Below are 24,839 nucleotides of genomic sequence, written 5' to 3'. Positions count from 1 at the left end.
GATCCTTTTCCCTTCCCTCCATCTCCACCTGAAGACATAAGTGCAGAGAGTGAAGGCTTTGAAAACTCAGGCAAGCCTCCCTTATCAAAGGCATAAGCAAATCAGGTCAATTTTGGTTTCTTTCAGTTTCTCTTCTTCTTTTTCAATCTTCAATTCAGTTCTCCTACACTGGTCTCCTTCCCAATGACCGTCATTGAAATCTCTCTAACTAACCACTACACTGCGCTGCTCTCATTTCCTGCAGTGCCTCTTTGCTTCCTTCAATGTATTTTATTTTATTTAGTTAGTTATTGAGTTGATATACAGCTCTATACCCGGAGGTCTCAGGGCAGTTCACGGAATAAAATCAAAATGTAAAACCACAAAATACATAATCAAAATAAAACCAACAACCCAATATACCCTCCACATTAAAAAAAAACCTTTTAAAAAGGCATAGGATGTCAATCAAATCAACCAAAGAAACATTTTGGCCTGGCGCCTAACGATTTATAATGAAGGCGCCAGGCGAACTTCACTAGGGAGAGCATTCTACAGATGGGGAGCCACTGCAGAGAAGGCCCCGTTCTAGTGTTGCCACCCTCTGGACCTCTCAAGGAGGAGGCACACAAGGAAGGGCCTCAGAAGATGATCTCAGGGTCTGGGTAGGTTCATAATGGAAAGAGGCATTCCATATGAGGTATTGCGGTCCTGAGCCATTTAAGACTTTATTGGTCTAAACCAGCACTTTGAATTGGGCCCGGAAACTAATTGTTAGCCAGTGCACTTGGACCAGGATCAGTATAATATGCTCAAACCGTCTCGCTCTGGTGAGCAACCTGGCCACTGAATTCTGTACCAGATGAAGTTTCCGAACCATCTTCAGAGGGAGCCCTACATATAACGCATTGCAGTAATCTAACCTTGAGGTTAACAGAGCATAGATAACAGTAGTTAGGCTATCCCTGTCCAGATAGGGGCATAGCTGGGCCACCAGCTGAAGCTGATGGAAGGCACTTTGGGCATGTAGCATCATGCCAAACTAGGACTGGTAGAAATTCAGTTCAGGGTAGATTTTAACATGAACCTCCCTCATCCGTGCTTTCTGAAACAATACGCAAACTGAAACGCAGACGGCTTTTAAATTTGCACTTATCCGCATTTTATGATGCTGCTCTCTGGTGTAATAATGGATACAAAAATGTGTAGGCTGGGGGAAGGCGTGCACTGTGCAAAGACATGCATATACAGTGGTGCCTCGCAAGAAATTAATCCGTTCCGTGAGACTCTTCGTATAGTGGTTTTTTCGTCTTGCAAAGCAAGCCCATTGACAGCTTAGCGGATTAGTGCTATTAGCGGTTTAGCGGCTTTTAGCGATCAGCTGTTAAGCGGCTTATCAGTGGATCAGCTGATAAGCGGCTTAGCGGCTTAGGAAAAGGGGGAGGAGGGGAAAAAACCCGCAGGAACTCACAAGACATTTTCGTCTTGCGAAGCAAGCCCATAAAGAAATTCGTTTTGCGAAGTGCCTCCAAAACGGAAAACCCTTTCGTCTAGCGGGTTTTCCGTCTTGCGAGGCGTTCGTCTTGCGGGGCACCACTGTATGTGTGAAAAAGAACACATTGCTTTAGTGGAAATTGCTTGAGTTAAAATACATTTTTGGAAGCCGCCCAGAGCGGCTGGGGAACCGCAGTCAGATGGGCGGCATATACAAATTAAAATGATCGTTGTGATGTTTTTGTCAGGCAAAACTTGAATACTGAAAACGTGCATCGCTGGGAGAAATTTGCTCTGAATGTTGACAAATTTCCGTGAGGCTTTTCTTCTAAATAAAAAAAAGATAAATTGCAAACTGAAACAGAAACGTAGGGAGGTGGACTTAAGGCTGGAAAAAAATGAGAAGAAACAAAGAGAACCCAAAGCTAATAGAGTCATCTGCCCCCTAATTTGGAGTGTTTGGGGAAATTAAAATGGCAGCCATGCACCCCACCCCCCGGAGTGCCCTGATGTCATGGCAACTGCCCAAGAATTCTGAGTGCTGGGGCTGGTTTTCTCCTTTCCTCCTTCTCCCTCTCTCATGCTCGCCCATCAATCTGGCTGGGGCAGGTTCCACAGGGGGGAATGTATTGGGACACCCGATCTCAGTGATCATGGGCAGGAGGAGGAGTTATGCTAAGACCAGACCATGTCATTACCGAGGAGGCAGGTTTAGTCATTGTTTGAAGACTATCCCTGCCTCCAAGTCTGGTCCTGACCGGAAGGATACTGGAATCAGCAATGGAAACCCACATGACCTGAAAGTGTTGCTGTGCAATGCCAGGTCAATGATTCTTAAGACCACTGCCATCCATGACCTGATTGTGGATGGAGGATTTGACCTGGCATGTGTGACAGAGACCTGGTTGGATGAAGCAGATGGGCCTGTCCTTGCCGCTGCTTGCCCACCAGGTTTCTCTTATGCACAGCAACCCAGGTCATGTGGGCGGGGAGGGGGGTTGCAGGGATTTTTAGGAAGTCATTAGTCTGCACCAGGCGTCCTATTGGGAAAACCCAGTTTTCCGAGTGCATGTTCTGGAAGCTGGGCAATAGGGGCAGTACAGGATTCCTATTGGTGTACTGACCTCCCCGCTGCACCAAGGATTCCCTGCCCGAGCTGCTTCAGGTCATGGCAGATGTTCTCCTGGAGACACCTAGCTTGGTTGCCCTGGGGGATTTTAACATCCATGCCGACACGACCTTACAAGGGGCCGCTCGGGATTTTGTGGAAAGCATGGCCTCCATGGGGCTGTCCCTGAATAAGTCTGGCCCGACTCATAGCCGCGGACATGCCTTAGACCTGGTGTTTACCTCTATGGATGTTGGTGATCTGACCCTAACTAAAAGCGAAACAAAAGAAATGCCATGGTCAGATCACTTCCTGGTGCAACTGGACTTCTCTGTGACCCATCCCCTCTGCAGGGAGGTGGAACCGATTCGGATGGTCCGCCCCCGCTACTTAATGGATCCAATTGGCTTCCAGAGAGTGGTAGGGGATGTTTTATCCCAAGCTGATGGCCTTTCAGCTGATTCCCTGGTGGCCAGCTGGAATGCAGAGTTAACCAGGGCTATTGACTGTCTGGCTCCGAAGTGCCCTCTCCGATTGCATGGAGCCTGGACAGCCCCATGGTTTTCCCCGGAGCTGAGGGCGAAGAAACAATCGTTGAGGCAGCTAGAGCGCCGGTGGCGGAAAACTCATTCTGAATCAGACCGGTCTAGTGGCGCCCACCCTGTGGAACACCCTCCCTTCAGATGTGAAGGAAATAAGCAGCTATCCTATCTTTAAAAGACATCTGAAGGCAGCCCTGTTCAGGGAAGTTTTTAATATTTAACGCTGTATTGTTTTTAACACTTGATTGGGAGCCGCCCAGAGTGGCTGGGGAAACTCAGCCAGATGGGCGGGGTATAAATAATATATATTATTATTATTATTATTATTATTATTATTATTATTATTATCTCACCAGCCTCCATGCTGGCGTAGCTGGAGAAAAGCGTAGCAAGGAGCTTCAGGGACGACTTCTGGTAGAGCCCCACCACCGTCTCGTTGAGGGGGTCCTTGTTCTTCTGCAGCCAGCCAAGGATGTTGTAGTCGACAGTGCCGGCGTAATGGACGAGGGAGAAATGGGCCTCTGGCTTGCCCTTGGTGTTGCGGGGCTTCCCAAAGTTGTTCGACTTGCCCAGGTGGTTGTCGTACAGCTTGGCCTTGAAGGTCATGTCGGAGGCTTTCGGGAACATGCACTCCTCCTCCAGGATAGACATGATACCCAACGGCTGCACAGAAAGAGGTGGGGGAAAGAGTCAAAGCAGCAAGTCAGGGAGACCCGGCTAACCATGGTCTCCTGTTGCATCCGAACTGGGAAACTATAGCAAATAGTTCCCTAACAAGCCAGTATATGAAGCCATGGTTTAAAGTTGTTTAGAAGCTGTAGTGAAATCAGACGAAATGACAGAAGGAATCGGAAGGACGGGGGAAGAACCCAGAAGTGGTTGAACCCATCTCCCCAAAAGTGTACAGAAAAGCGAATTTATTTTAGCAAGCCACAACAAGGGTGCTAATGGCCAGTCCCCTTATATTCAGGGTTGTGTTACACAGTGGTAACGGGCAAAGCAAATCCAGTAACTGGCATTGGGTGAAAAAGAAGGATTACTTGCCTTTAAAACAAACAAGTTTCTAGCCCTTAATGTGGCAGGATTCTACGCTGTACTTCCACAATCACATCTCAGCTTAATTATTTACTAAGTTTCCCAGTTCAAATGTAATGACAAACCACGGTTAACTGTTTCTTCCTGACTTGTTTGAAAGGCATGGTAAGGAAACAGCAGCTACATAAATGAAGTGAAGTTGCATCTGCACCTTTGTAAATACAGAAAGTATTCTGAAGATGCTCTGGCCCACTTCCAAATTCACACTAGCAATTGCCAAACCATTGTTTGGTGATCAGCGGTGTCCTGCAATGCTCCTGCACTCCCTTCCCTCTTCCCATATTAATCCCAGCCTCCCTTAGCAAGAGCTATAATTTATCACGATGTCTGAACTGGCACAAAACGGTTGCTGTATAACAAGGTTTTGCTCACAAACCAGAGACTGGAAACAGGAATAGATTCTGGTTTCAAATCCTGCTTTGAGAGTAAACCATGGTTAGTGGTAATGGTGGTTTCACCAATTTGGATGCCATGGGCTATAGTTTCTATCCACTTCAGCCAATGCTGGCAGGGGCTGATGGGAGTTGTAGTCCCAAACATCTGTGGGCACCAGGTGGAGGAAGGCTCAGCCAATTAATAAGGAGAGGGAAGAAGGGAAAGCGAGAGGCTCTGACTGGGTGAGGCTTGGAGACAGGGCCAGATTTAGGTTTGATGAGGCCCTAAGCTTCTGAAGGTAATGGGGCCCTTTATATGTCTAGCTGTTCTTTGTCAACAACAAATTGTCGCTGTTTTTTGTGTTGAATATATGCCATATGGTAATTTATGGACCTAACAGGTATCTAAAGCCACAAAACACTGTTGCTGCATGTAGGTTTTGTTTTATTTGTTTTTTATCTTATATTTTTGGAAATGTACATCCAGTTTTTTCCCCTTTAAATTTTTTTTTTGGGTGCCCCCAAGAGAGTGGGGCCCTAAGCCATAGCTTGTTTAGCTTATACCGTATTTTTCACTCCATAAGACGCACCTGACCTTAAGATGCACCTAGTTTTTAGAGGAGGAAAATAAGAAAAAAAATATTCTGAACAAAACAGTGGATGTATGATTTTTGTGGTTCATGCTGTGGCCACAGACATGTGATCTGATGGTGAATTTGGGGTGACCCAATGCAAAAATCCTGAGGATCCATGTGGATCCATGCTTTGTAACCACATTTTTGCACCATTGCAGCCCCAAGAAATAGTGGGTGCATGATGTTTTGGGGTGCAGACTATAGCCATGGACATGCTATGTGATCTGATGGTGAATTTGGGGTGACCCAATGTAAAAATCCTGAGGATCCATGGGCTTTTACCTCCCCCCTCCCAGGCAGCCTCCGCTAGCGACCCTTATCTCTCTCTTCCGATCCCACCGATCAGCTGTTTCCTTTCAACATTCCCTTCCCTCTTGTTTGCCTTAGTGTAGTGTCTTTTCCTTAGCTGGAGCAGTTTTTCGCTCCTCCTTTTCTTCTAATTTCTCTCCTTGTTGCTTTAGTCTTCCTGTTTTCCCCCTTTGCAAGTTTGCTGTCTTTTCCTCCTCCCTCCTAGGCAGCCTCCATTATCTCTAGCCTCCCTTATCTCTCTCCCCGATCAGCAAACGATCAGTCGCTTTGTTTCAACACCCACTCCCCTCTTTCAAAAGAAAAAAAGCATGATCTGCTTTTTACCCCTGGGCAATTTGGCTCCAGGGACCACGCATTCGCTCCGTAATACACACAGACATCTCCCCTTAGTTTTTAGGAAGAAAAAAGTCCGTCTTATGGAGTGAAAAATACGGTACATAAATCCGGCACTGCTTGGAGGGCACTCCTGATCACCAAACCCCAGTTTGGGGATCAGCAGTGCAGTGCCTGTACCTCAAAGAGCCAAATAGGGCAAGACCTTGAATCTTCCCTGTTGCTGTTTTTCCTTTAGGTCCAAAGGACTGTGGGGCAGAGGGGGCAAATTGGGAAGCCAATGATAAACCCTTCCCCTCCCTCCTGTTTCCCTGATCTCAGTATGCAGGCGTGATTCCATCCCTCAGAGAGCACCTCATAACCACACCTTCTCGATGAGGTCGATGCAGGCCTGGAGGTCCATGCCGAAGTCGATGAAGACCCACTCGATCCCTTCTTTCTTGTACTCTTCCTGCTCCAGCACAAACATGTGGTGGTTGAAGAACTGCTGCAGCTTCTCATTGGTGAAGTTGATGCACAGCTGCTCAAAGCTGTTGAACTGAGACAGGGAGCGAGGAAGGGAAACGAAATCAAGGACTCCAGCAATTTGAAAAACCAGTCTGTCCAGGGTTCAAAGCCCCACTCTGCTATGATGATGATGATAATATTTATTTATACCCCGCTGATCTAGCTGGGTTTCTCCAGCCAGTCTGGGCAGCTCCCAACAGAATAATAATAATAATAATAATAATAATAAAGCAATAAAACACAAAACGTTAAAAACTTCCCTGAACAGGGCTGCCTTCAGATGTCTTCTAAAAGTCAGATAGTTGTTTATTTCCCTGACATCTGGTGGGAGGGCGTTCCAGAGGGTGGGTGCCACCACCGAGAAGGCCCTCTGCCTGGTTCCCTGTAACCTCACTTCTCGCAGGGAGGGAACCGCCAGAAGGCCCTCGGAGCTGGACCTCAGTGTCCGGGCAGAAAAATGGGGGTGGAGACGCTTCTTCAGGTATACTGGGTTAAGGCCGTTTAGGGCTTTAAATATCAGCAGCAACACTTTGAATTGTGCTCAGAAACGTACTATGAGGCTGACTGGGCGACCTTGGGCAAATCACAAACCCTTAGCCTAACCTAGCCAAGCTGAGGACGGATGAGCAGCTCAGAAAACAAGTCACCCTTGGAAAAAACAAAACAAGACAGGCTTGCTGTCTGCTGAACAATAGGAAGAGACCAGTCCTCCAGGTAGGGGATATCTACCTAAGGACAATGATCCTATCTTGCAGCACCCACCGCAATGTACTCACGTCAAAGATCTCGAATCCTGCGATGTCCAGCACCCCGATGAAATACTGCCGGGGTTGTTTGGTCTCCAATGAGTTGTTGATCCTGACCACCATCCAGCTGAACATTTTTTCATACACAGACTTGGCCAGGGCCCCAATGGAGTAGTACACCTGAGCGGAGGAGCCAGGAGAGGAAGGAAAGGAAAATAAAAGTGAGCAACACTTCGGGGAAAGCAATCTGAGCCCCTGCGCCTGGTGGTGCCCTCCAGATTTTCTGGGACTCAGCTCCCATCAGCCCCAGCTGGCACACTTGGAGTTGCAGAAAAATACATCAGGAGTGCATAGGCAGCTGCAGAGCAGGCCAGTGTGGTGTAGTGGTTAAGAGAGGTGGACTCGTAATCTGGTGAACTGGGTTTGATTCCCCGCTCCTCCACATGCAGCTGCTGGGTGACCTTGGGCCAGTCACACTTCTCTGAAGTCTCTCAGCCTCACTCACCTCACAGAGTGTTTGTTGTGGGGAAGGAAGGGAAAGGAGATTGTTAGCTGCTTTGAGACTCCTTAGGGTAGTGATAAAGCAGGATATCAAATCCAAAATCTTCTTCTTCTCAGCACCAGATCCTGCACAAGCATGGCAGGGACTGATGTCCTGGCCAAGTAGAGTAGGTGAATGGAGCCTAGTCTTCTGATGGTAAATTGTTCAAACTGATTTTTAGTACTGTGTGTTTACGGTGTTGTAAGCTGACCTGGGACCTCATGGCAAAGGGCAGAGAAGACTCCAGCATCGTGACTGCAGCTCGTGTTTTGTTAGCCCTCAGATGGAAAACGAGTGAAGTCACAACTAAAGAAGAATGGCAACTTAAACTGATGGAATATGTACAACTTGTGGACCTAACACATAGAATAAGAGAACAAGAAGAATAGATGCTTAAAGAAGACTGGGAAATGTTTATCGAATATATGGAGGGAAACTGTGTTTATTTGAAAACGTGGGCAGCATTAAGATAAATTCAGCAGTGTAAATAAGTTTTGATGGATGTAACAATGGAACACGGAATGGTTTAGTTTATATAAAATATGCAGGGATTTGTGTTATGCGAAATGAACCATGGAAAGAGAAGAAGGGAAGTCATTGGTATTTTAAGGTTGTTTAAATGAATATTCTAAAATGTAAAACAGAAAACTTAATAGAAGTTATAGGGAAAAAAGACACAATCTTCAGCAGCATCAAGTTATATGGGCTCTGAGCAAGGAGTCATGCTGCCTTCACTGTGAGCACCTCTCTCTTTATCTTTCAAAGGCTGCCGAGTCCCCAGCCCCCCAAAACCACAGCATTTTTTAAAACGCCCCAGGGATGCAGAACTTCAAAGAAGAAGGCAGACTGTCCGCTCATTCCTTGACCAGTGGTTCTCAAAGGGAGAGGATGGCAAGGACCATCAAAGAAACATATAAACATTTTCAGCGTAGTGTAGTATCAAAATATTTCTTCTTATCTGCCAAGTATGGATAGATATCTTTTCAAAATCAAGCACTGCTAGGAGTCATTTATTTTCTCTTTTCCAATGTACAGTGGTACCTCAGGTTATATACGCTTCAGGTTACAGACTCCACTAACCCAGAAATAGTGCTTCAGGTTAATAACTTTGCTTCAGGATGAGAACAGAAATCGTGCTCTGGCGGCGCGGCGGCAGCAGGAGGCCCCATTAGCTAAAGTGGTGCTTCAGGTTAAGAACAGTTTCAGGTTAAGTACGGACCGCCGGAACGAATAAAGTACTTAACCTGAGGTACCACTGTACTGTATTTATCAATTAGAAAATTGGTGAGGCACAGGGAAATTTTTATTCTAAAACTGTGACCCAGAGGGGAAAAAATGTTTGTGAATCGCTGCCCTAGACCAAATGGCTCCTCAGGTCAAGAATTCCTGTGGTGACCTCTGTTTTAACCCCCACACCACCCATTTTTAGACACCTCGTACCCCATTTCGTGACTTTGCTGTATGACCTGACTGCACATAAGCCTGATCCCTGCCACGGTGGCTGATGATGATGAACTTGTGCATAAGGGATTTTATTTGTGGCCTCTGAACTGTTTGTTCTGTTAGTTTCAGCTGTCGAACTCAGGGTGGAGCAGATCGTCTGGGTGACAGGTGCACTCTGAACACAGCCTGGCACCCCCCAAACCCAACGCCCCAGGCAGTCATCTGGGTCACCTGCCCCTAAATCCAACCAGGCTCATTCCAGCTAAGCGGTTTGGTTTTTTTTAGAAAGGTTTCGATCCCTCCTTTTTTTAGAAGGGTTTCTATCCTTTATTATGACAACAACAATTCGAACAACCCTGGGCTAACCTTACATTTCTATTCATGATTAATTAGAAGTTGGTTCTCCCCGTTTCCACAACAGTTTGTGATGTTATGGCTTGTTTGTTTTTAAAAAGTTCTCGGGGGAATTCATCCGCATTTTAGTGCTCCAATCTCCTAATATAAAGGTTTTGGGGAATGCAACCTTGCCCCAAACACTCACGGCTGCAAAGCAACTTTCTCTAACGTAATGCATGCCGATGTGTTATTTTCACTAACATATGTACATTTTTGTGCATGTGAATTGTGATGGGATGTGGGAACCACATTGCAAGATTTGGAGAAGTGCAAATTTCAAAGGATGGCTGTGTTTCGGTTCACGCATTAAATTTCATGCTTAAATTTCATGTTACAGAAAGTGCAAATTGCCTACGTTTGCCTTTAAATGGACACTGGGTCAATTTTCTTCCCATCTCCAGTCTGAACTGATGCAAATAATGAGGCCAGCACCGTCAACGCCAACAACTGCACCCACGTCAAGCTTGCCAAACTGTAAATACCCGATAATGGTGTTTTTCAACCTTGGAGCCCCAGATGTTGTAGGACTACAACTCCCATCATCCCCTGCTAGCTTAGCCAATAGTCAGGGCTGATGGCAGCTGTAGTGTTACAACACCTGGGAACCCAAGGCTGAAGAAAAATGGCCAACACACCTTCTGGAACCCGAGGCCCCGCTGCCTGTAAAAAGACATCCTCACCTGTTGGACATTTTGCCCCTTGGTGACATATTCATTGCCAACCTTCACCCTCGGGTGGCAGAGACCCTTGAGGAGGTCGGCTGAGTTCAGGCCCATCAGGTAGGCAGATTTATCTGCATCTGGGGAGGAAAGGAAATACGTATGGTAGATACTGCGGGTGGGATCCTAGATTTTCTACTCCTGCAACTTCTTTTTTAAGAGGTGGAGGCGTCTGTCCGTTTCAGCTTTGCTACGTTTCTCCTTTCTTCAATCTTAAGGTCAGTTCTCCACCTCAATCTGCAATTTTGTTTTATTTTTTTAAACAAATTTCTCCTGGTACTACACACACAATGGTACGTCATTTTGCCTAATATCTGAACCTCTGCAAAGCAATCCCCCCTAATTTAATTCATTTTGGGATGGTATCCCCCCCCCATACATACATTTTAATAGACACACCATCCTAGTATATTTATTCTTCGTGCGCGTGACTTGGCTGGAGAACTACAAAATTCAGAGAAGTGTTCATTTTTGAGGATGCTTTGGTTGACATATTTTCCTGAAAGCGCGAATCACACAGGTCCAACTTTAAATACACACCAAACCCCTTTTCTCCTCTGCCCCTGCTTCTTTCCCCTTCCACAAATCCCTTTCCCTCTTCTCCCTGACATTCCCCTTCATCCGACAGCTCTCTCCTGCCCTTTGCAAACCACACACCTTCGGTCCCATCGGCCTCAGCCTGCTCCTCCCGCTGTTTCTGCTTAAATTTCATGTTGCCGTAGTGCATGATGGCGCCAGTCAGCTTGTAAACCCCGACTTTCTCCTCTGGGGTGAAACCCAGGACATCAAAGGCACTCTGTGTATATATGGGGGGGGGAGAGAAAGAAAGAAAGAAAGAAAGAAAGAAAGAAAGAAAGAAAGAAAGAAAGAAAGAAAGAAAGAAAGAAAGAAAGAAAACGTCACCGAGGACGCTTCTCAAATTGGCACCATTCACTTTTGACACACACCTCCACACTACATTTCCTGCACTCCAGGAGCTGCCAGCAGGTGGTGCTGTTCCAGTTCTGTAGCCACAAGATAGCTCTCCCTTATGAAATACAGTGGTACCTCAGGTTACATACGCTTCAGGTTACAGACTCCGCTAACCCAGAAATAGTACCTCGGGTTAAGAACTTTGCTTCAGAATGGGAACAGAAATCATGCTCCGGCGGTGCGGCAACAGCAGGAGGCCCCATTAGCTAAAGTGGTGCTCCAGGTTAAGAACAGTTTCAGGTTAAGAACGGACCTCCGGAACGAATTAAGTACTTAACCCGAGGTACCACTGTATGCAGAAATGGAGAAACTTACCAGAAGAGTAAGAAATTAAGATAACAAACTTTTTATAAAAGAATGGAAATGGTTTATTGAGTATTGACAGATAAATTGTAAACAGGTCAGAACATTGGCAGGGTTATTGTAATAATCTGCAGTTTTATAAGAGTATATATTTAAAGGAGATGAATAAATGAGCAAATTAAATGAATAAATGAGCAAATTAAGTTCATTTGGATATGCAGAAGATATCAAAAACAAATTTAAGGAACTGCAGAAAGAAGAAGCTAAGCTTTGAAATGTTAAAACGATTGTAAAATTAGTGAAATGTATAAACATGAAAAGCATTAAAGAAATACAAGATAGCTCTATCCAGGGATTGCTACACCCAGGATTTTTGTCATCTTTTTCAATATGGCGCCCCGTGCAAGCCCAAATTTTGGCACCCCTAAATGGATCTTCTTAACACATGGAAAATGGCTGACGTCCCTTCCCCTCCCTGTGTTTATGCAAAGAGACTCACATCTGTAGCCATCAGCTCGTCTGAGTCGTCGATGGAGGCCACAGTCACCTCTCCTTGGGAGATGTAGCTGTAGTCGTAGGGGTTGTTTGTGACCAGAAGCAGGTCTTTTGGGGAAAGAAACAGGGGAATGAAGAGGGGGGTTAATAGCAGACTGTGTTCAGGGCATGACCCCCCCCCCCGGAAACCATCAGCTCAAAGAAAGATTTGGCCACAATGTGAATATTTCATTTAAACCCATTTAAACTTATTGTAGATTTATAGTTAGACTTGTTATCGCCTGGTTTCGGAAAGACTCGCATCCTTATCAAACTGGCTTAGCAGAGATTGGTAACTGGCCAACAAAATACAGCGTAGCGGAAGGACAAAGGAGACAGCGTGGTATGGTGGTTAGAGCAGTGTTTCTCAAACTTGGGTCTCCAGCTGTTTTCAGACTACAATTCCCATCGTCCTTGACCGCCAGCTAACAAGGGATGGTGGGCATTGTAGTCCAAAAACAGTTGGTGATCCAAGTTTGGGAAACACTGGGTTAGAGTGTCAGACCAGAACCTGGGAGAGACCAGGGTTCAAATTCCCACTTGGCCATTAAGCTCAATAGGTGTGACCTTGGGTCGGTCACTGCCTCCCAGCCTAACCTACCTCACAGGGTTGTTGTGAGAATAAAATAGGGAGGAAGAAGAGAACCATGAGCTCCTCAGAGGAAAGATGGGATGTAATAAATAAAAATTTTTACAACTGACTGGTACTGTTCTGTGGATGAGGTAAGAATAGCAATCCTGAATTTCCACGGATATCAAGACTGTTCACCCCACACTTTTCAATTCATTTCCCTTTCCTATACAGTGGTACCTTGGGTTACATATGCTTCAGGTTACAGACTCCTCTAACTCAGAAATAGGACCTTGGGTTAAGAACTTTGCTTCAGGATGAGAACAGAAATCGTGCTCCGGCGGCGCGGCAGCAGCAGGAGGCCCCATTAGCTAGAGTGGTGCTTCAGGTTAAGAACAGTTTCAGGTTAAGAACGGACCTCCGGAACGAATTAGGTACTTAACCCGAGGTAACACTGTACTGCAGAAAGTTCGCTTGCTTCACTAGGCTGGCAGAGACCTTTATTCTGCTTGACTACTGCACTGTGCTGTTTGTGGGGCTGCCCTTGTATATAGTCTAGGAGCTGCCGCTAATGCAGAATGCAGTGGCCAAACGGTTCACGGGAACAGGCTACTGGCAACACACTACACTTCTGCTGAGAGATGGGTTGCCAGTTTGCTACTGAATCAAGTGCAAGGTTCTTGCATTAATTCACAAAACCCTAAACACCTCGGGACCAAATTCCCTTTAGGACCGTATGGGCCCTTATGTTCTGCCTCGATCACTGAGATCCTATGACGGGGCATTTCTGGTGGTTCCCCCATGCCCCAAAGGCTTGCCCAGCCTTCACTATGGACCAAGCCTTGAGTGCAGCAGGACCTCGCCGGTGGAACTCCTTGCCACTAAAAGTTCAGCAGGAATCGCCCCAGCCTTCTTTTAGGCATCCCCGAAAAGCGGTGTTGTTTAGACAGGCCTTTGAATTGCGAACCTTCTTTTAACTAATCAGCATTTATTTGATGTTTCTACTGATGTCTTTACGAATGTTTTTATTTATGCTATTGTAAAACCCAAATACTCACCCAGAAGCTCTGGCTTCTTGTTGGACAGGATCTGGTAGAATATATGGTAGTTTCTCTCAGCTTTGAGCTGGAAAATCACCCGGGACTTTTCCAGGAGATCTGAGAGAGAAGGGGCAGGGGGCTGTGTGAATACTGAATTGATGCAAGCTGTGTAAAATCTAGAACAGCCACTTACACCTTGCCAAAAAACAACAACACAAAAAACACATAGTTGCACAGGACTGGCATATATTAATTTATATGCCTAGATGCAAATTTAGATATCACTACTATATATAAGTATTTATTTATTTGCAGCAACTGTTGCTTATCCTTTTAGGCTCTCTCAGAGCAGCGTACAAAATCAGTTCTAAGACACTCCTTGCCCTCAGGTATAGCAAATGGGGAAGAGGGGAAATATCAGTTTTTTAATAGATGAAACAGATTAGTTTCTTTTAGAGTTTGTAGAGATGGTTTCATTGCATTAGAGTTTGTTGAATTGATATTATTGTTATCAGAGCTTGTGTTTCTGTTTCATTCTGTTTTTACTGTGTACACCCCTCCAATGGCTTTACACTGTGAAGTTTCCTGTAAATTTGTTTTAATAATAACAACTGCTACTCTTTCTTAACTGGAATATGTATGGCGGGATAAGGAATTTGAAGAGGGTGGCAGGAGTTGCGAAGCTTTTTGGGCCAGTGGAATTTTTGGGGAAGTGCAGTGGGTGCCAGTCACAAGATGGCTGCCGTAGTGTGTGGCATAGCACAAGATGGCTGCCGCGGGGTGTGTGGCATAGCACAAGATGGCTGCCACGGGGTGTGTTGCATAGCACAAGACGGCTGCCGTGGTGTGTGGCATAACACAAGATGGCTGCCGCGGGGTGTGTGGCATAACACAAGATGGCTGCCGCAGGGTGTGTGGCATAGCACAAGATGGCTGCCGTGGGGTGTGGCATAACACAAGATGGCTGCCATGGGGCATGTGACATAGCACAAGACAGCTGTTGCGGGGTGTGTGGCATAACACAAGATGGCTGCTGTGGGGTGTGTGGCATAACACAAGATGGCTGCCATGGGGCGTGTGACATAGCACAAGACAGCTGCCGCGGGGTGCGTGGCATAACACAAGATGGCTGCTGTGGTGTGTGTGGCATAGCACAAGACAGCTGCCGCGGGGTGTGTGGCAAAGCACAAGATGGCTGCTGTGGGGTGCGTGGCATAACACAAGATGGCTGCTGTGGGGGACAGAAACACAGCTGGACGCACAGATCAGACGGACCAATCAAACTTCCCTTTGCAGTCTGACTTACAGGTTTCTATGTCGGCTGACGCCAACTTTCCCGTTGCCCCGAAGTGGATTCGGATGAATTTACCCTAGACAGAAAAAAAGAAGGCATGACTATATGAGAGCGCTGGACTCTGATAAAGAAGTCTTGGGTTCAAATCATCCTCTAAGCTGTGAAGTTCACGGGGTGGCTTCGGGTAAGGCAGAAGCTACCTCTATGCCGCTGCCAAGCCTACCTAGCAGGGGTGGTAGGCAACAATGCCATTCTGAACTATTTTGAGGGAGAACGTGAGACCCATTGCAATTTGGGTTGCTTTGCATGCAGAAGGTCACAGGTTTGATCCCCGGCATCTGCAGGTTGGGCTGGAGGTGTCCCCAGCCGGAAACCCTGGAGAGCTGCTGCCAGTCAGTGTGGACAATACTTAGCTAGATGGAGTCCTGGTCTGACTCAGCTTCCTAGGTGCCCAAGGGCATAGGCTGATATACAGGACGCAAACCACGCAACCGCCCTGGAAAAATCAGGACATCCTTTTCCCCCACGTGAGAGCATGCCAGCCATTTTGGGTGTTATGATCTCGTATGATTTCATGCCAACATCTCACCCTGAAAAAAGCACTTTTCATGGCCTGGCGGTTTTGCACAGCACCCAAAAATGCACGTTTTTGAGGGCTTGTGAGAGCACAAAAAAGCATGTATTTGGGGCTCTGTGATCTCACGGGGGGTCTTGTGAGGGGGTGCGGACGAGAAAACGCGTGACCCAGTTGTGGGATTCAACATGGAAGGCAGGCAGGGCTTTGATATTTGGGGGTCTTCCATACGCCTCTCTAACCAGCCAGATTCACTCACAAATCGGGACGAGTTGTCGTTCCGCAAGGTCTTGGCGTTGCCGAAGGCCTCCAGGGCAGGGTTGGCCTGGATGATTTGATCTTCCAGTGTCCCCTGAAAAAGGAGAGTGAATGGTTAGGGCAGCTTAAATACACCCCCTCCACACATCTTCAGGTCCCACGTCTGCTGTGGGGGAATTCAGAGCGTGCCAGGGTCCGCTGTGGGGAATTTTCTTCCGGCTGCAGGGATTGCCATGTTGGATTAAACACAAGGCTGCATTTGCACTGCATGGTTAGGGCATTATGATGCCCGCTCTGAACAGTCATGGCTTCCCCCAAAGCATTCTGGGAGCTGCCTCTCTTTGCTGAGAGAGGTTAGGAGACCCCCATTCCCCTCACAGAGGTACAATTCTCAGAGTGGTCTAACGGCCAATCCCTCTGCCCAGAGAATTGCGAGGGAAATGGGGTGGAGGGTCCCCTAACAACTCTCAGCACCATGAATAAGCCGCAGCTCCCAGAATTCTTTGGGGGGAAGCCATGACGGCTCAAAGCAGTATGAGACCTCCTAGTGGTGCAGCAATAAAACCACTGGCACATTCGCAAAGCTAAGCAGGGTCTGAAATGGTTTCCAGTTGGATGGGAGACGGCGTGTTGAGATTCCTGCAAAAGGAATTGGACTAGATGACCCTCAGGGTCGGTTCCAACTCTGTACGATGTTAATGGGGCCTTAGCCAGCTATGCCAAGGGCCTAACTCTCTCTGGGGTGGGAAACCTGCGTCTGGGCTGCACCAATTTCAGATGTAAATGGGGGTTCCCGGAATGGATTCACACGCAAGAAAGCTAGCATGTCAGAAACCAGAGTTTCTTCACATCCATGCCTTCGTTTCAAGCAGCTCTCAGGGAAACTGAGTTCTCCAAAGGGCAACACGGAGACTAAGGAGAAGGAAGCTGGTTCCTGAGCTGGATATGCAAAGGGAGACATTTGGGGGCAGGCTGATGTCGGTGAGGCAATGCCCCATGCACCCTAATGGACCAGCCACGGCTGAGCACTCTCATACCGCTTTGAGAGTCACAGCTTTCCCCAAAGAATCCTGGGAACTATAGCTTAAAAGAGCGCCTTCCCCAGTATCAACCATCTTGGACCTTACGATCAGTTGGTGAAGCCTTGTTGGTAGCTCAACCTGCCTGGCAGTGACAGAGCCTTTTTGGTGGTGGCTCCCCGTTTGTGGAATGCGTTCCCTGTGCCTCTCTTCCTCGTTACAGACTTTCAAGAGGAATTGAAGAGCATTACTCGGCTGGAAGAGGAGGCGGGAGGCCTTTGCGCGCAGGAGGGAAAGGCCTGCGCTTCGCACACGATCACAATCGCTCTTGGGTACCTTGTTGGTGTTGGCGGCATCCTTCTTGCGGTCGCCGATGGCAGCGATGCTGGCAAAGTACTGGATCACCCGTTTGGTGTTCACCGTCTTCCCTGCACCGGATTCTCCGCTGGAATGAGGACAGAATACGACGGTGAGGCAGCCGGGCAGAGGGAAAGCCTGCGACTGCTTATGCAGTCAGAAAATACTTTGGATTTTCACAACATGCCAAATGGGGAGAAGGGGGTCATTTTGAGGCACTCACGTGATGAGGACAGACTGGTTTTCTCGGTCTGGAAGGAAAGAGAAAATGCAAGAATTGCCATGCTGGTTGAGATTGAGGACCAATGTCTCTGGCATTGAGCAGCTAATCAGAGGTTGCTCAGAAATGTTCACATGCAAGGTAAGGTGCTGAAAGTTGCCCCCCCCTCTTTTACCCTTAATATCAGGTGGTCAAAGATAGAACACCGAAGTTCTATTGTTAGATGTCTTCAGGAACAGCCACAGGCTATGGGTTTCCCCAGTTCTCCAATTATTTACCGTATTTTTTGCTCTATAAGACTCACTTTTTCCCTCCTAAAAAGTAAGGGGAAATGTGTGTGCGTCTTATGGAGCGAATGCAGGCTGCGCAGCTATCCCAGAAGCCAGAACAGCAAGAGGCATTGCTGCTTTCACTGCACAGCGATCCCTCTTGCTGTTCTGGCTTCTGAGATTCAGAATATTTTTTTTCTTGTTTTCCTCCTCCAAAAACTTGTGGTCTGGTGCGTCTTACAGAGCAAAAAATACGGTATTTTAAAATGCCACTTATACCTTGTAGCATCATGGAATGCAGTGAATTTGAGCACATTATGAGTTGCATTCAGGAAAATTTAGACTAGCTTTAAGCTGCCCAGCGCCTTCCAGATGTTTTGGGCTACAATTCCCCGAAGCAGATTAGCCAGGAGGATTCTGGGAGAACCGTCTCCCTGCTGCCACACAAAATAAAAACCCCACACAAGGGCAACAAATCCTTTTGTACCCGTCAACATGTATTGGTACGCGTTGTCGGAGATGGAGAAGATGTGGGGAGGGGCTTCGCTTCGCTTTTTGCCCCTGTAGGCAGCGACCACATCAGCGTTGTAGACCGGCAGCCATTTGTAAGGGTTAACAGTCACACAGAAGAGGCCGGAGTATGTCTGGGGGGGAGAAAAGAAGAGGGAACCAAAAGCTGAGAGGGACACGCCAAGTTAGAATGAAGTGTGAACTTCATACCCTCCGACATTTATCCACTGAAAATAGGGACATCCCATTCCATCATTATAATTTTACTATTTATACCCCAGACATCTTTTTGGGTTGCCCCAGCCATTCTGGGCTACTTCCAACATATATAAAAACTTACTATGTTTTTATTAAACATAAAAAACCCTTCTCTATACAGGATTGTCTTTAGACGGCTCAGGGTTCAGATAGCTCCAACGTTTCTCCAATGAAAATAGGGGAATCCTAAGGAAAAGTGGGACATTCCAGGATGAAATCAGAAGCCGGCTTCTCTAAATCAGGGACGTCCCTGGAAAATAGGGACACTGGAAAAAAACCTGAAGATCTAGCAAAGAAACCATAGTTGACCAAAGGGGACTACGATTCCCATCAGCCCCAGTCAGTAGCTAGACTACAAATCCCATCAGCACCAAGACAATCACCGTCACCAGTTGGCTGTGCTGGTGGTGCTGATGGGAGTTCTAGTCCAAGACTTTTGCAGGGCATCTGGTTGGGGAAGGTAGCCCCCTAGATGGTGGGGAGCCCCCCCACCGGACTTACATAGATCATCCAGGCGGCGTAGCGCTCCTTCAGATTGTAGAGGACGGCAGCTTCGTGCAGGAAGGTCAACATGGCCATGTCTTCAATCTTGTCGAACTTGGGCGGGTTCTGCTGGTGGACGTCCGCCTCCTTCACTGTCACCGTCTGGGGGAGTTTTAGCAGAAACCATCGTCCAGATCCCACAATCAAAAACACTGACCCGCCAATTCCCATCGGACCTTTAAGCTTCCAGAACATCTCCTCCTTCCCCTTTGGGTCCTGATCCTGGTTATCTGGCCTTTGACAGACGCAAAAGCCACAGCCTCATTTCCGCTGTCCTCTTCCAAAATTGCCAGTTCGTTGGCTTTCCACTATCCCGCTCTCCTCAAAAATCATCAGAACGTGAGAAAAGCCTGCCGGATCTGGGCCAAAGGCCCATCTCCTTCATCGTCCTGTTCTCACAGTGGCTAATCATATGCCCACGGGATACCCGCAAGCGGCACCTGAGCGCCCTCTCTCCCCTCCCGCCATTTCCAGAAACTCATTCCTGCCTCTGGCCGCGGAGGCTGAAAATAGCCATGGTTAGCTTTGTCCTCCACAAACTGGTCCACAACCCGCTTTTAAAGCCATCCAGATGGGCAAGCTTCACTGCCTCTTGTGGCAGTGAGTTCCGCAGTTTAACAATGCGCCGTGGAAAGAAGCACATTCTTTCCCCTGCCCCAAATCTTCCAATATTCGGCTTCGCTGCAGACAAGCGTCCTCACAAACATGAACCCTCCTTGGCCCATTGACCTTTCTTGGCAATTGCTCTTCCCCGTTTGAGCCCCAAGGATTCTCATTCCATTAGGGGACGGGCTCTTGCTTTGCACTCGGACGGTCCCAGGTTCAATGTGGCTTAGGGCCCTCGTATTTAAGGGACCGCCTCTCCTGGTCTGCCCCACAGAGGACCTTAAGGTCCATGAACAACCATAGTTTAGAGGTCCCGGGCCCTAAGGAAGTCAGACTATCCTCCACCAGGGCCTTCTCAGTGATGGCTCCGACCTGGTGGAATGCTCTGTCCCATGAGACCAGGGCCCTGCAGGATTTAACCTCCTTCCATTGGGCCTGTAAGACAGAGCTATTCCGCCTGGCCTTTAATTTGAATTCAGCCTGATCTTTTATTTCCCTTCCCTCCCCCTCCCCTTTTTACGAGCATTGCCCGTTTTGAGACCCCACAGCTAATTCTCCCCTGCCCTCCTCGCTGGCCCAAGTAGGACCAATTCAGCCAGCTAGCCCTGGGGATTATCTAATGCTTATTTCCCCTAAATTGATTTCTGAATTTTATTGTTATTCATGTTTTTATACTGTATTTTATGCTGCTTTTATAATTACGTGTTATAAATTTGTTGTTAGCCGCCCTGAGCCTGGTTTTTGAACCGGGAAGGGCAGGGTATAAATAAAAATTTATTATTATTATTATTATTATTATTATTATTATTATTATTATTATTATTAATTCCTGGTGCCTCCAGATACAGCTAAGTCCTGGACAGCCTCTGCCATTCAGTGTAGACAACGCTGAACTAGGAGGACCAGTGGGCCCCTCCTCAGAATGAGGCAGATTCCTAAGTCCCTGCCCACCTCTTTCGCAAAGTCCAGACCCTGCATTTCAGGGGGTTGAGCTAGATGCCCCTTAGGGTCCCTTCCTGCAATTCTATGATTCTGTCCTCTGATTCTTTGCACCGCCCTTGCCACAGACCTTGCCGTTCTCGGTTTGCACGGTGACCATGCCTCCCTCGCGGCTCGTGACCTTGCCCTTGACAAACTCTTCCTTCTCGTCGGGCACAAAGCACTCCGTGCGGATGTCGAAGATCCGGGTCTGGGCCTCCAGGCGCTCCTTGTCCGATTTCCGGAGGTAGGGAGCCGCCGCCCCAAACTCGGCCATCACGGCGTCACCCATCCTGCGCAGCAGAAGAAGGGAGGGAGGGCATGAGGGAAGCAAGAGAAAGACTGCCATCCCCGGTACACAGCACCCCTGGTAACTTTGCAGCAAGGATGGTGAGCCTGTGACCTTCTAAGGGCTGTTGGACTCCGATTCCCATAAGCGCCAGCAGCCAGCATGATGGGAGTTGTAGTCCAACAACTCGTGGAAGGTACTGCATCGTTTCTCAGTGGCCTGCTCATGCCTAGAAGTGGGAGAATCTGTCAGTTCCAGTTTCTCACAAGCTGTGGATACACCATATACAGTGGTACCTCGGGTTACATACGCTTCAGGTTACAGACTCCGCTAACCCAGAAATAGTGCTTCAGGTTAAGAACTTTGCTTCAGGATAAGAAAAGAAATTGTGCTCCGGCAGCGCGGCAGCAGGAGGCCCCATTAGCTAAAGTGGTGCTTCAGGTTAAGAACAGTTTCAGGTTAAGTACGGACCTCCCGAACGAATTAAGTACTTAACCTGAGATACCACTGTATTTTAAGCGTGCAAACGCACACCTGAGACTCTTGGGAACTGTATTTTGTTACAGGAGTTGTAGTTCCGCAAGGGGTAAACTATAGTTCCCACAATTATCTGGGCTGTGGGGGGGGGGATGTGCTTTTAATAATAATAACACAGAATAAAATGCAGATTCATACAGACAACCGCCTGGGAGAGCGAGACCGAGGCGATATTTGTTTAGTCTTAAGTATGATGATCTTTGAGACGTATGGCTACCGAGAGAAACTTTGCCACGGCCACTGTGATATCATTAGACTTGTCGTCCAGAAGATATTTAGTATAGTAGGCTTCAGATTTACCCGGCCGATTTGCCGGTAGGGGTTTGATGTGCTTTTAATGTGTGATATCTCAGTTTCTATTTTTTTTCAGTCTTAAGCGCTGAATCTAGACATATATAAAAAACACACTGTGAAAATGCTTTTTTAAAAAAAGTTTAAAAATACATATGGAATTCCCCATTAGCTCACCATCGCCATCTAGTGTCACATTTGTACAATGCACTTAAAATGCACTTAAAACGTTATATCTGCAGCTATATAGCTGAGTTGGCTCTCTGCATTTCCATATCAGTTTGCAGTGAAAACAAAATAAAAAGTCCCCATGAAAGTTCATAAGCATTCTAAGGCGAATCTATCCTAATATATGCTTGAATGAGCTTTCGCCTGATAAGACACATTTTTGCCGATCAATTTCCCCCTATACAATTCATTTCATACAATTCAGTTCATATATGGGGAGACATGGGGGGGGAGCGACAGGAAGGTTGAGACAAGGTCATCCTACCTGTTAGAGCCTTGGAGGAGGAAGACTGGAGTCTGAGAAAAGAAATAAAAAGAGTTGGTGGAGGAAGAATGAGTGTCAGGCTTGAGTCAGGAACCGGTCGCTGGCATCTTCTCGCTGAGCAGGTGGGAAAAGCAGCTGGAGCAGCTGCCTCTTAGGAAAGTCTGGGCCAAAAGGTTGGTGGGTGGAAGGGGAAGGGGTTGCAAAAACTCATAGCCTTATTGAGGAGCATAAATCTCCTTCTTCCATCCAAGCAACCCCCACATTTTTCTTCGCCTGTAATAGTCACCCACTCCTCCATCCAGCCTCTAACACAGGGCTCAGCAAACTTTTTCAGCAGGGGGCCAGTCCACTGTCCCTCAGACCTTGTGGGGGGCCGGAATATATTTTGAAAGGGGGGGAATGAACGAATTCCTATGCCCCACAAATAACCCAGAGATGCATTTTCTATAAAAGCACACATTCTACTCGTGTAAAAACACCAGGCAGGCCCCACAAATACCCCAGAGGTGCATTTTAAATAAAAACACACATTCTACTCATGGAAAAACACGCTGATTCCTGGACCGTTTGTGGGCCGGATTTAGAAGGCGATTGGGCCGGATCCGGCCCCCGGGCCTTAGTTTGACTACCCATGCTCTATCATCTTCCTTCTTCCCTGCTCCAACTGTGAGCCGTGGCCTCACTCGCCCCCTCCCCATAAGCTCCCCCCCCCCATGCATACAGGGAACTGTAGTTCCTTACCCAGTCATCTACAACCCCTCCTCTAGCCCTCCTTTGTCACCTTCCACAAAAATATTTTTCTTCGATTTATGTCACACACAGGACCCTCTTCTATCCCTAGGACTATCTTACTGGCTGGACTGGGCTGAGTACATTTAAAGCAGACATCCCACAAATAATTCTGGGAACTGCAGGGGCAGGGACCTGCAGCTCTGTGGTGGGTAAACTACAAAATTGCTTTGGGTGGGAACATGCTTTAAATTTGCGTTAAATGTGTGGTGCGCACGCAGCCCAAGTCTTAATTTCAAGTTTCCAGTCCTCAGTGCTATCGGAGCCCTTTCTTTGCCTTCATTTTCCTTCCCTGTTAACTACAAGCTCTACTCCCCCCCCCATATTGTCTCCTTCTTCAGTCAATGATATATAAATACCTCCTCCCTCTCCCCTGCCCCATTGTAGGTGATAGCAAGCATCTTTCTTCAAAAAACCCGTCATCCACAAAGCTTTTCTTCACGCACCTCACCCTCGTAGGTGACCGATAGATTTTTCGCAAACCCCCTTGGGGAGCTCCAGAGAAGAGACCTGTGAAACTGAAAAGCTTACTTCCACAAACCAGAACCTCCATCCTCACAGTTTGTTTGCTCTTCCCTGACTTCATTGCCCTTGCCGTACGCCTGGCCTACAGACACCAGAGAGATGCACCCAGGTGTGTCTAAACCACACAGGTAAGTAGGCAGGTGTCTGTATGCCAGAGAGGTCACTGGCACTTCCGCAAATATGTAAGCCACTTACAGATTATTGCTATCATTTGTTCAGATAATAGATCAAACTTGCTAAAGAAATACATGTTGATCCCTACGAAAGCAAACCTGGACCAACTCGTCTAGGGTCACAGCTATACTACAATCTGAAACTCTCACCCCATGGCTTCCCCTAAAGAATCCTGGGAGCTGTAGTTCACGCGCCACAGAGCTGCAATTCCCAGCACCTGAAATAAACTACAGTTCTCAATAATCTTTGGGGGAACATGGTGCTTACATGACCTCAGCAGCAACAGAAACAGCATCTCAGTCCTCTTATTCCGGGTCCAGCTTGGAAGGAAATATTTACAGCCGAAAGACATTTTACTTCCTTCGCATCCTTTCCTGACCCACACGTCCGAGACCCCCAATTTATTTATTCCCTCCACTACGCCCACCCCACAAGCCCCACCGCACATCCCCAGACCAGAAATCTCTTACGCCAGGACACGGGGGTAACTCAGCCTGGAGTCCAGCAAGATCTGAGCCTTTGGACCAACCCCCATCCCTTTATATCCTCCTGTCCGAAATAGCATCACCCCCCAGCCCAGTCTTCCGCCCCCTCCCACTCCCTGAAACAGGCCCGTCGCAGCTGTGAGTGACATGATGACAAGGATTCGGAGAGATGGCTCCGCGAAGGACCAGCCTGACCATGAATGGCGCTCGTCTTCATCCCTTCAACTGTCCTCCCCCCTTCACAACCTCTCCTCTCTGCAGCCCCTGATTCCCAGAGGAGGGAGGCACATTCCTCAGGGGAGGGGGACAGGAGTGCTGTCAGTGGCTGATAAGCGCCCGGGAAGTGAGCTGGAATGACAGCATGTTTCAGGTCTATGCAAGTGTATGAAGATGCTAGGCGAGGGAGGGAGACAATGCAACGATAAGGAGAAGACTTTGCCGGTGGAGACGAGAGTCTGAGAAGCACAGAAGTGGGCTCAGAAGGAAGGAATCATGTGTTAAAAGTGCATATCTCTAAAACAAGGGGTTTTGGAGGGCACAAGTTCTGCTCATCTTATCTTTTTTAAAAAATATATATATATATATATATATATATGCATTTTTTAAAAATCAGAGCAGTTTGCAACAATTATCCATCGATGTTAAAATGTAAAAACTAGGAAAGCAGCTAACTATTATGGAAAGACGGTATTTTTAATTGCCTGCATAAATTTCCAGCAGACCTTTAAA

At 47.3% G+C, this 24,839-nt stretch overlaps 1 protein-coding gene across 1 annotated transcript in view; it reads right to left on the bottom strand.

Moving 5' to 3' along the window:
• The window catches only part of LOC309355897 (myosin-6), a 140,152-nt gene that overhangs the window by 28,214 nt on the left and 87,099 nt on the right, over window positions 1–24,839 (bottom strand). Inside the window, exons 2-16 of the mRNA XM_081887123.1 lie at window positions 22,138–22,169; window positions 20,619–20,820; window positions 18,902–19,045; window positions 18,120–18,276; window positions 17,367–17,394; window positions 17,123–17,231; window positions 15,769–15,861; window positions 14,948–15,011; window positions 13,660–13,758; window positions 11,996–12,099; window positions 10,879–11,017; window positions 10,183–10,301; window positions 7,153–7,302; window positions 6,237–6,407; window positions 3,477–3,786 (exon numbers count right to left, since the gene is read on the bottom strand). Coding sequence (XP_081743249.1) covers window positions 3,477–3,786; window positions 6,237–6,407; window positions 7,153–7,302; window positions 10,183–10,301; window positions 10,879–11,017; window positions 11,996–12,099; window positions 13,660–13,758; window positions 14,948–15,011; window positions 15,769–15,861; window positions 17,123–17,231; window positions 17,367–17,394; window positions 18,120–18,276; window positions 18,902–19,045; window positions 20,619–20,820; window positions 22,138–22,169 — 1,921 coding nt within the window. The remainder of the gene's footprint in view (window positions 1–3,476; window positions 3,787–6,236; window positions 6,408–7,152; window positions 7,303–10,182; window positions 10,302–10,878; window positions 11,018–11,995; window positions 12,100–13,659; window positions 13,759–14,947; window positions 15,012–15,768; window positions 15,862–17,122; window positions 17,232–17,366; window positions 17,395–18,119; window positions 18,277–18,901; window positions 19,046–20,618; window positions 20,821–22,137; window positions 22,170–24,839) is intronic.

The sequence above is a fragment of the Podarcis melisellensis genome (genome assembly GCF_964234715.1).
Source record: "Podarcis melisellensis genome assembly, chromosome: 13".
NCBI classification, from domain to species: domain Eukaryota; kingdom Metazoa; phylum Chordata; class Lepidosauria; order Squamata; family Lacertidae; genus Podarcis; species Podarcis melisellensis.
This window is presented reverse-complemented; position numbering and strand designations above follow the sequence as displayed.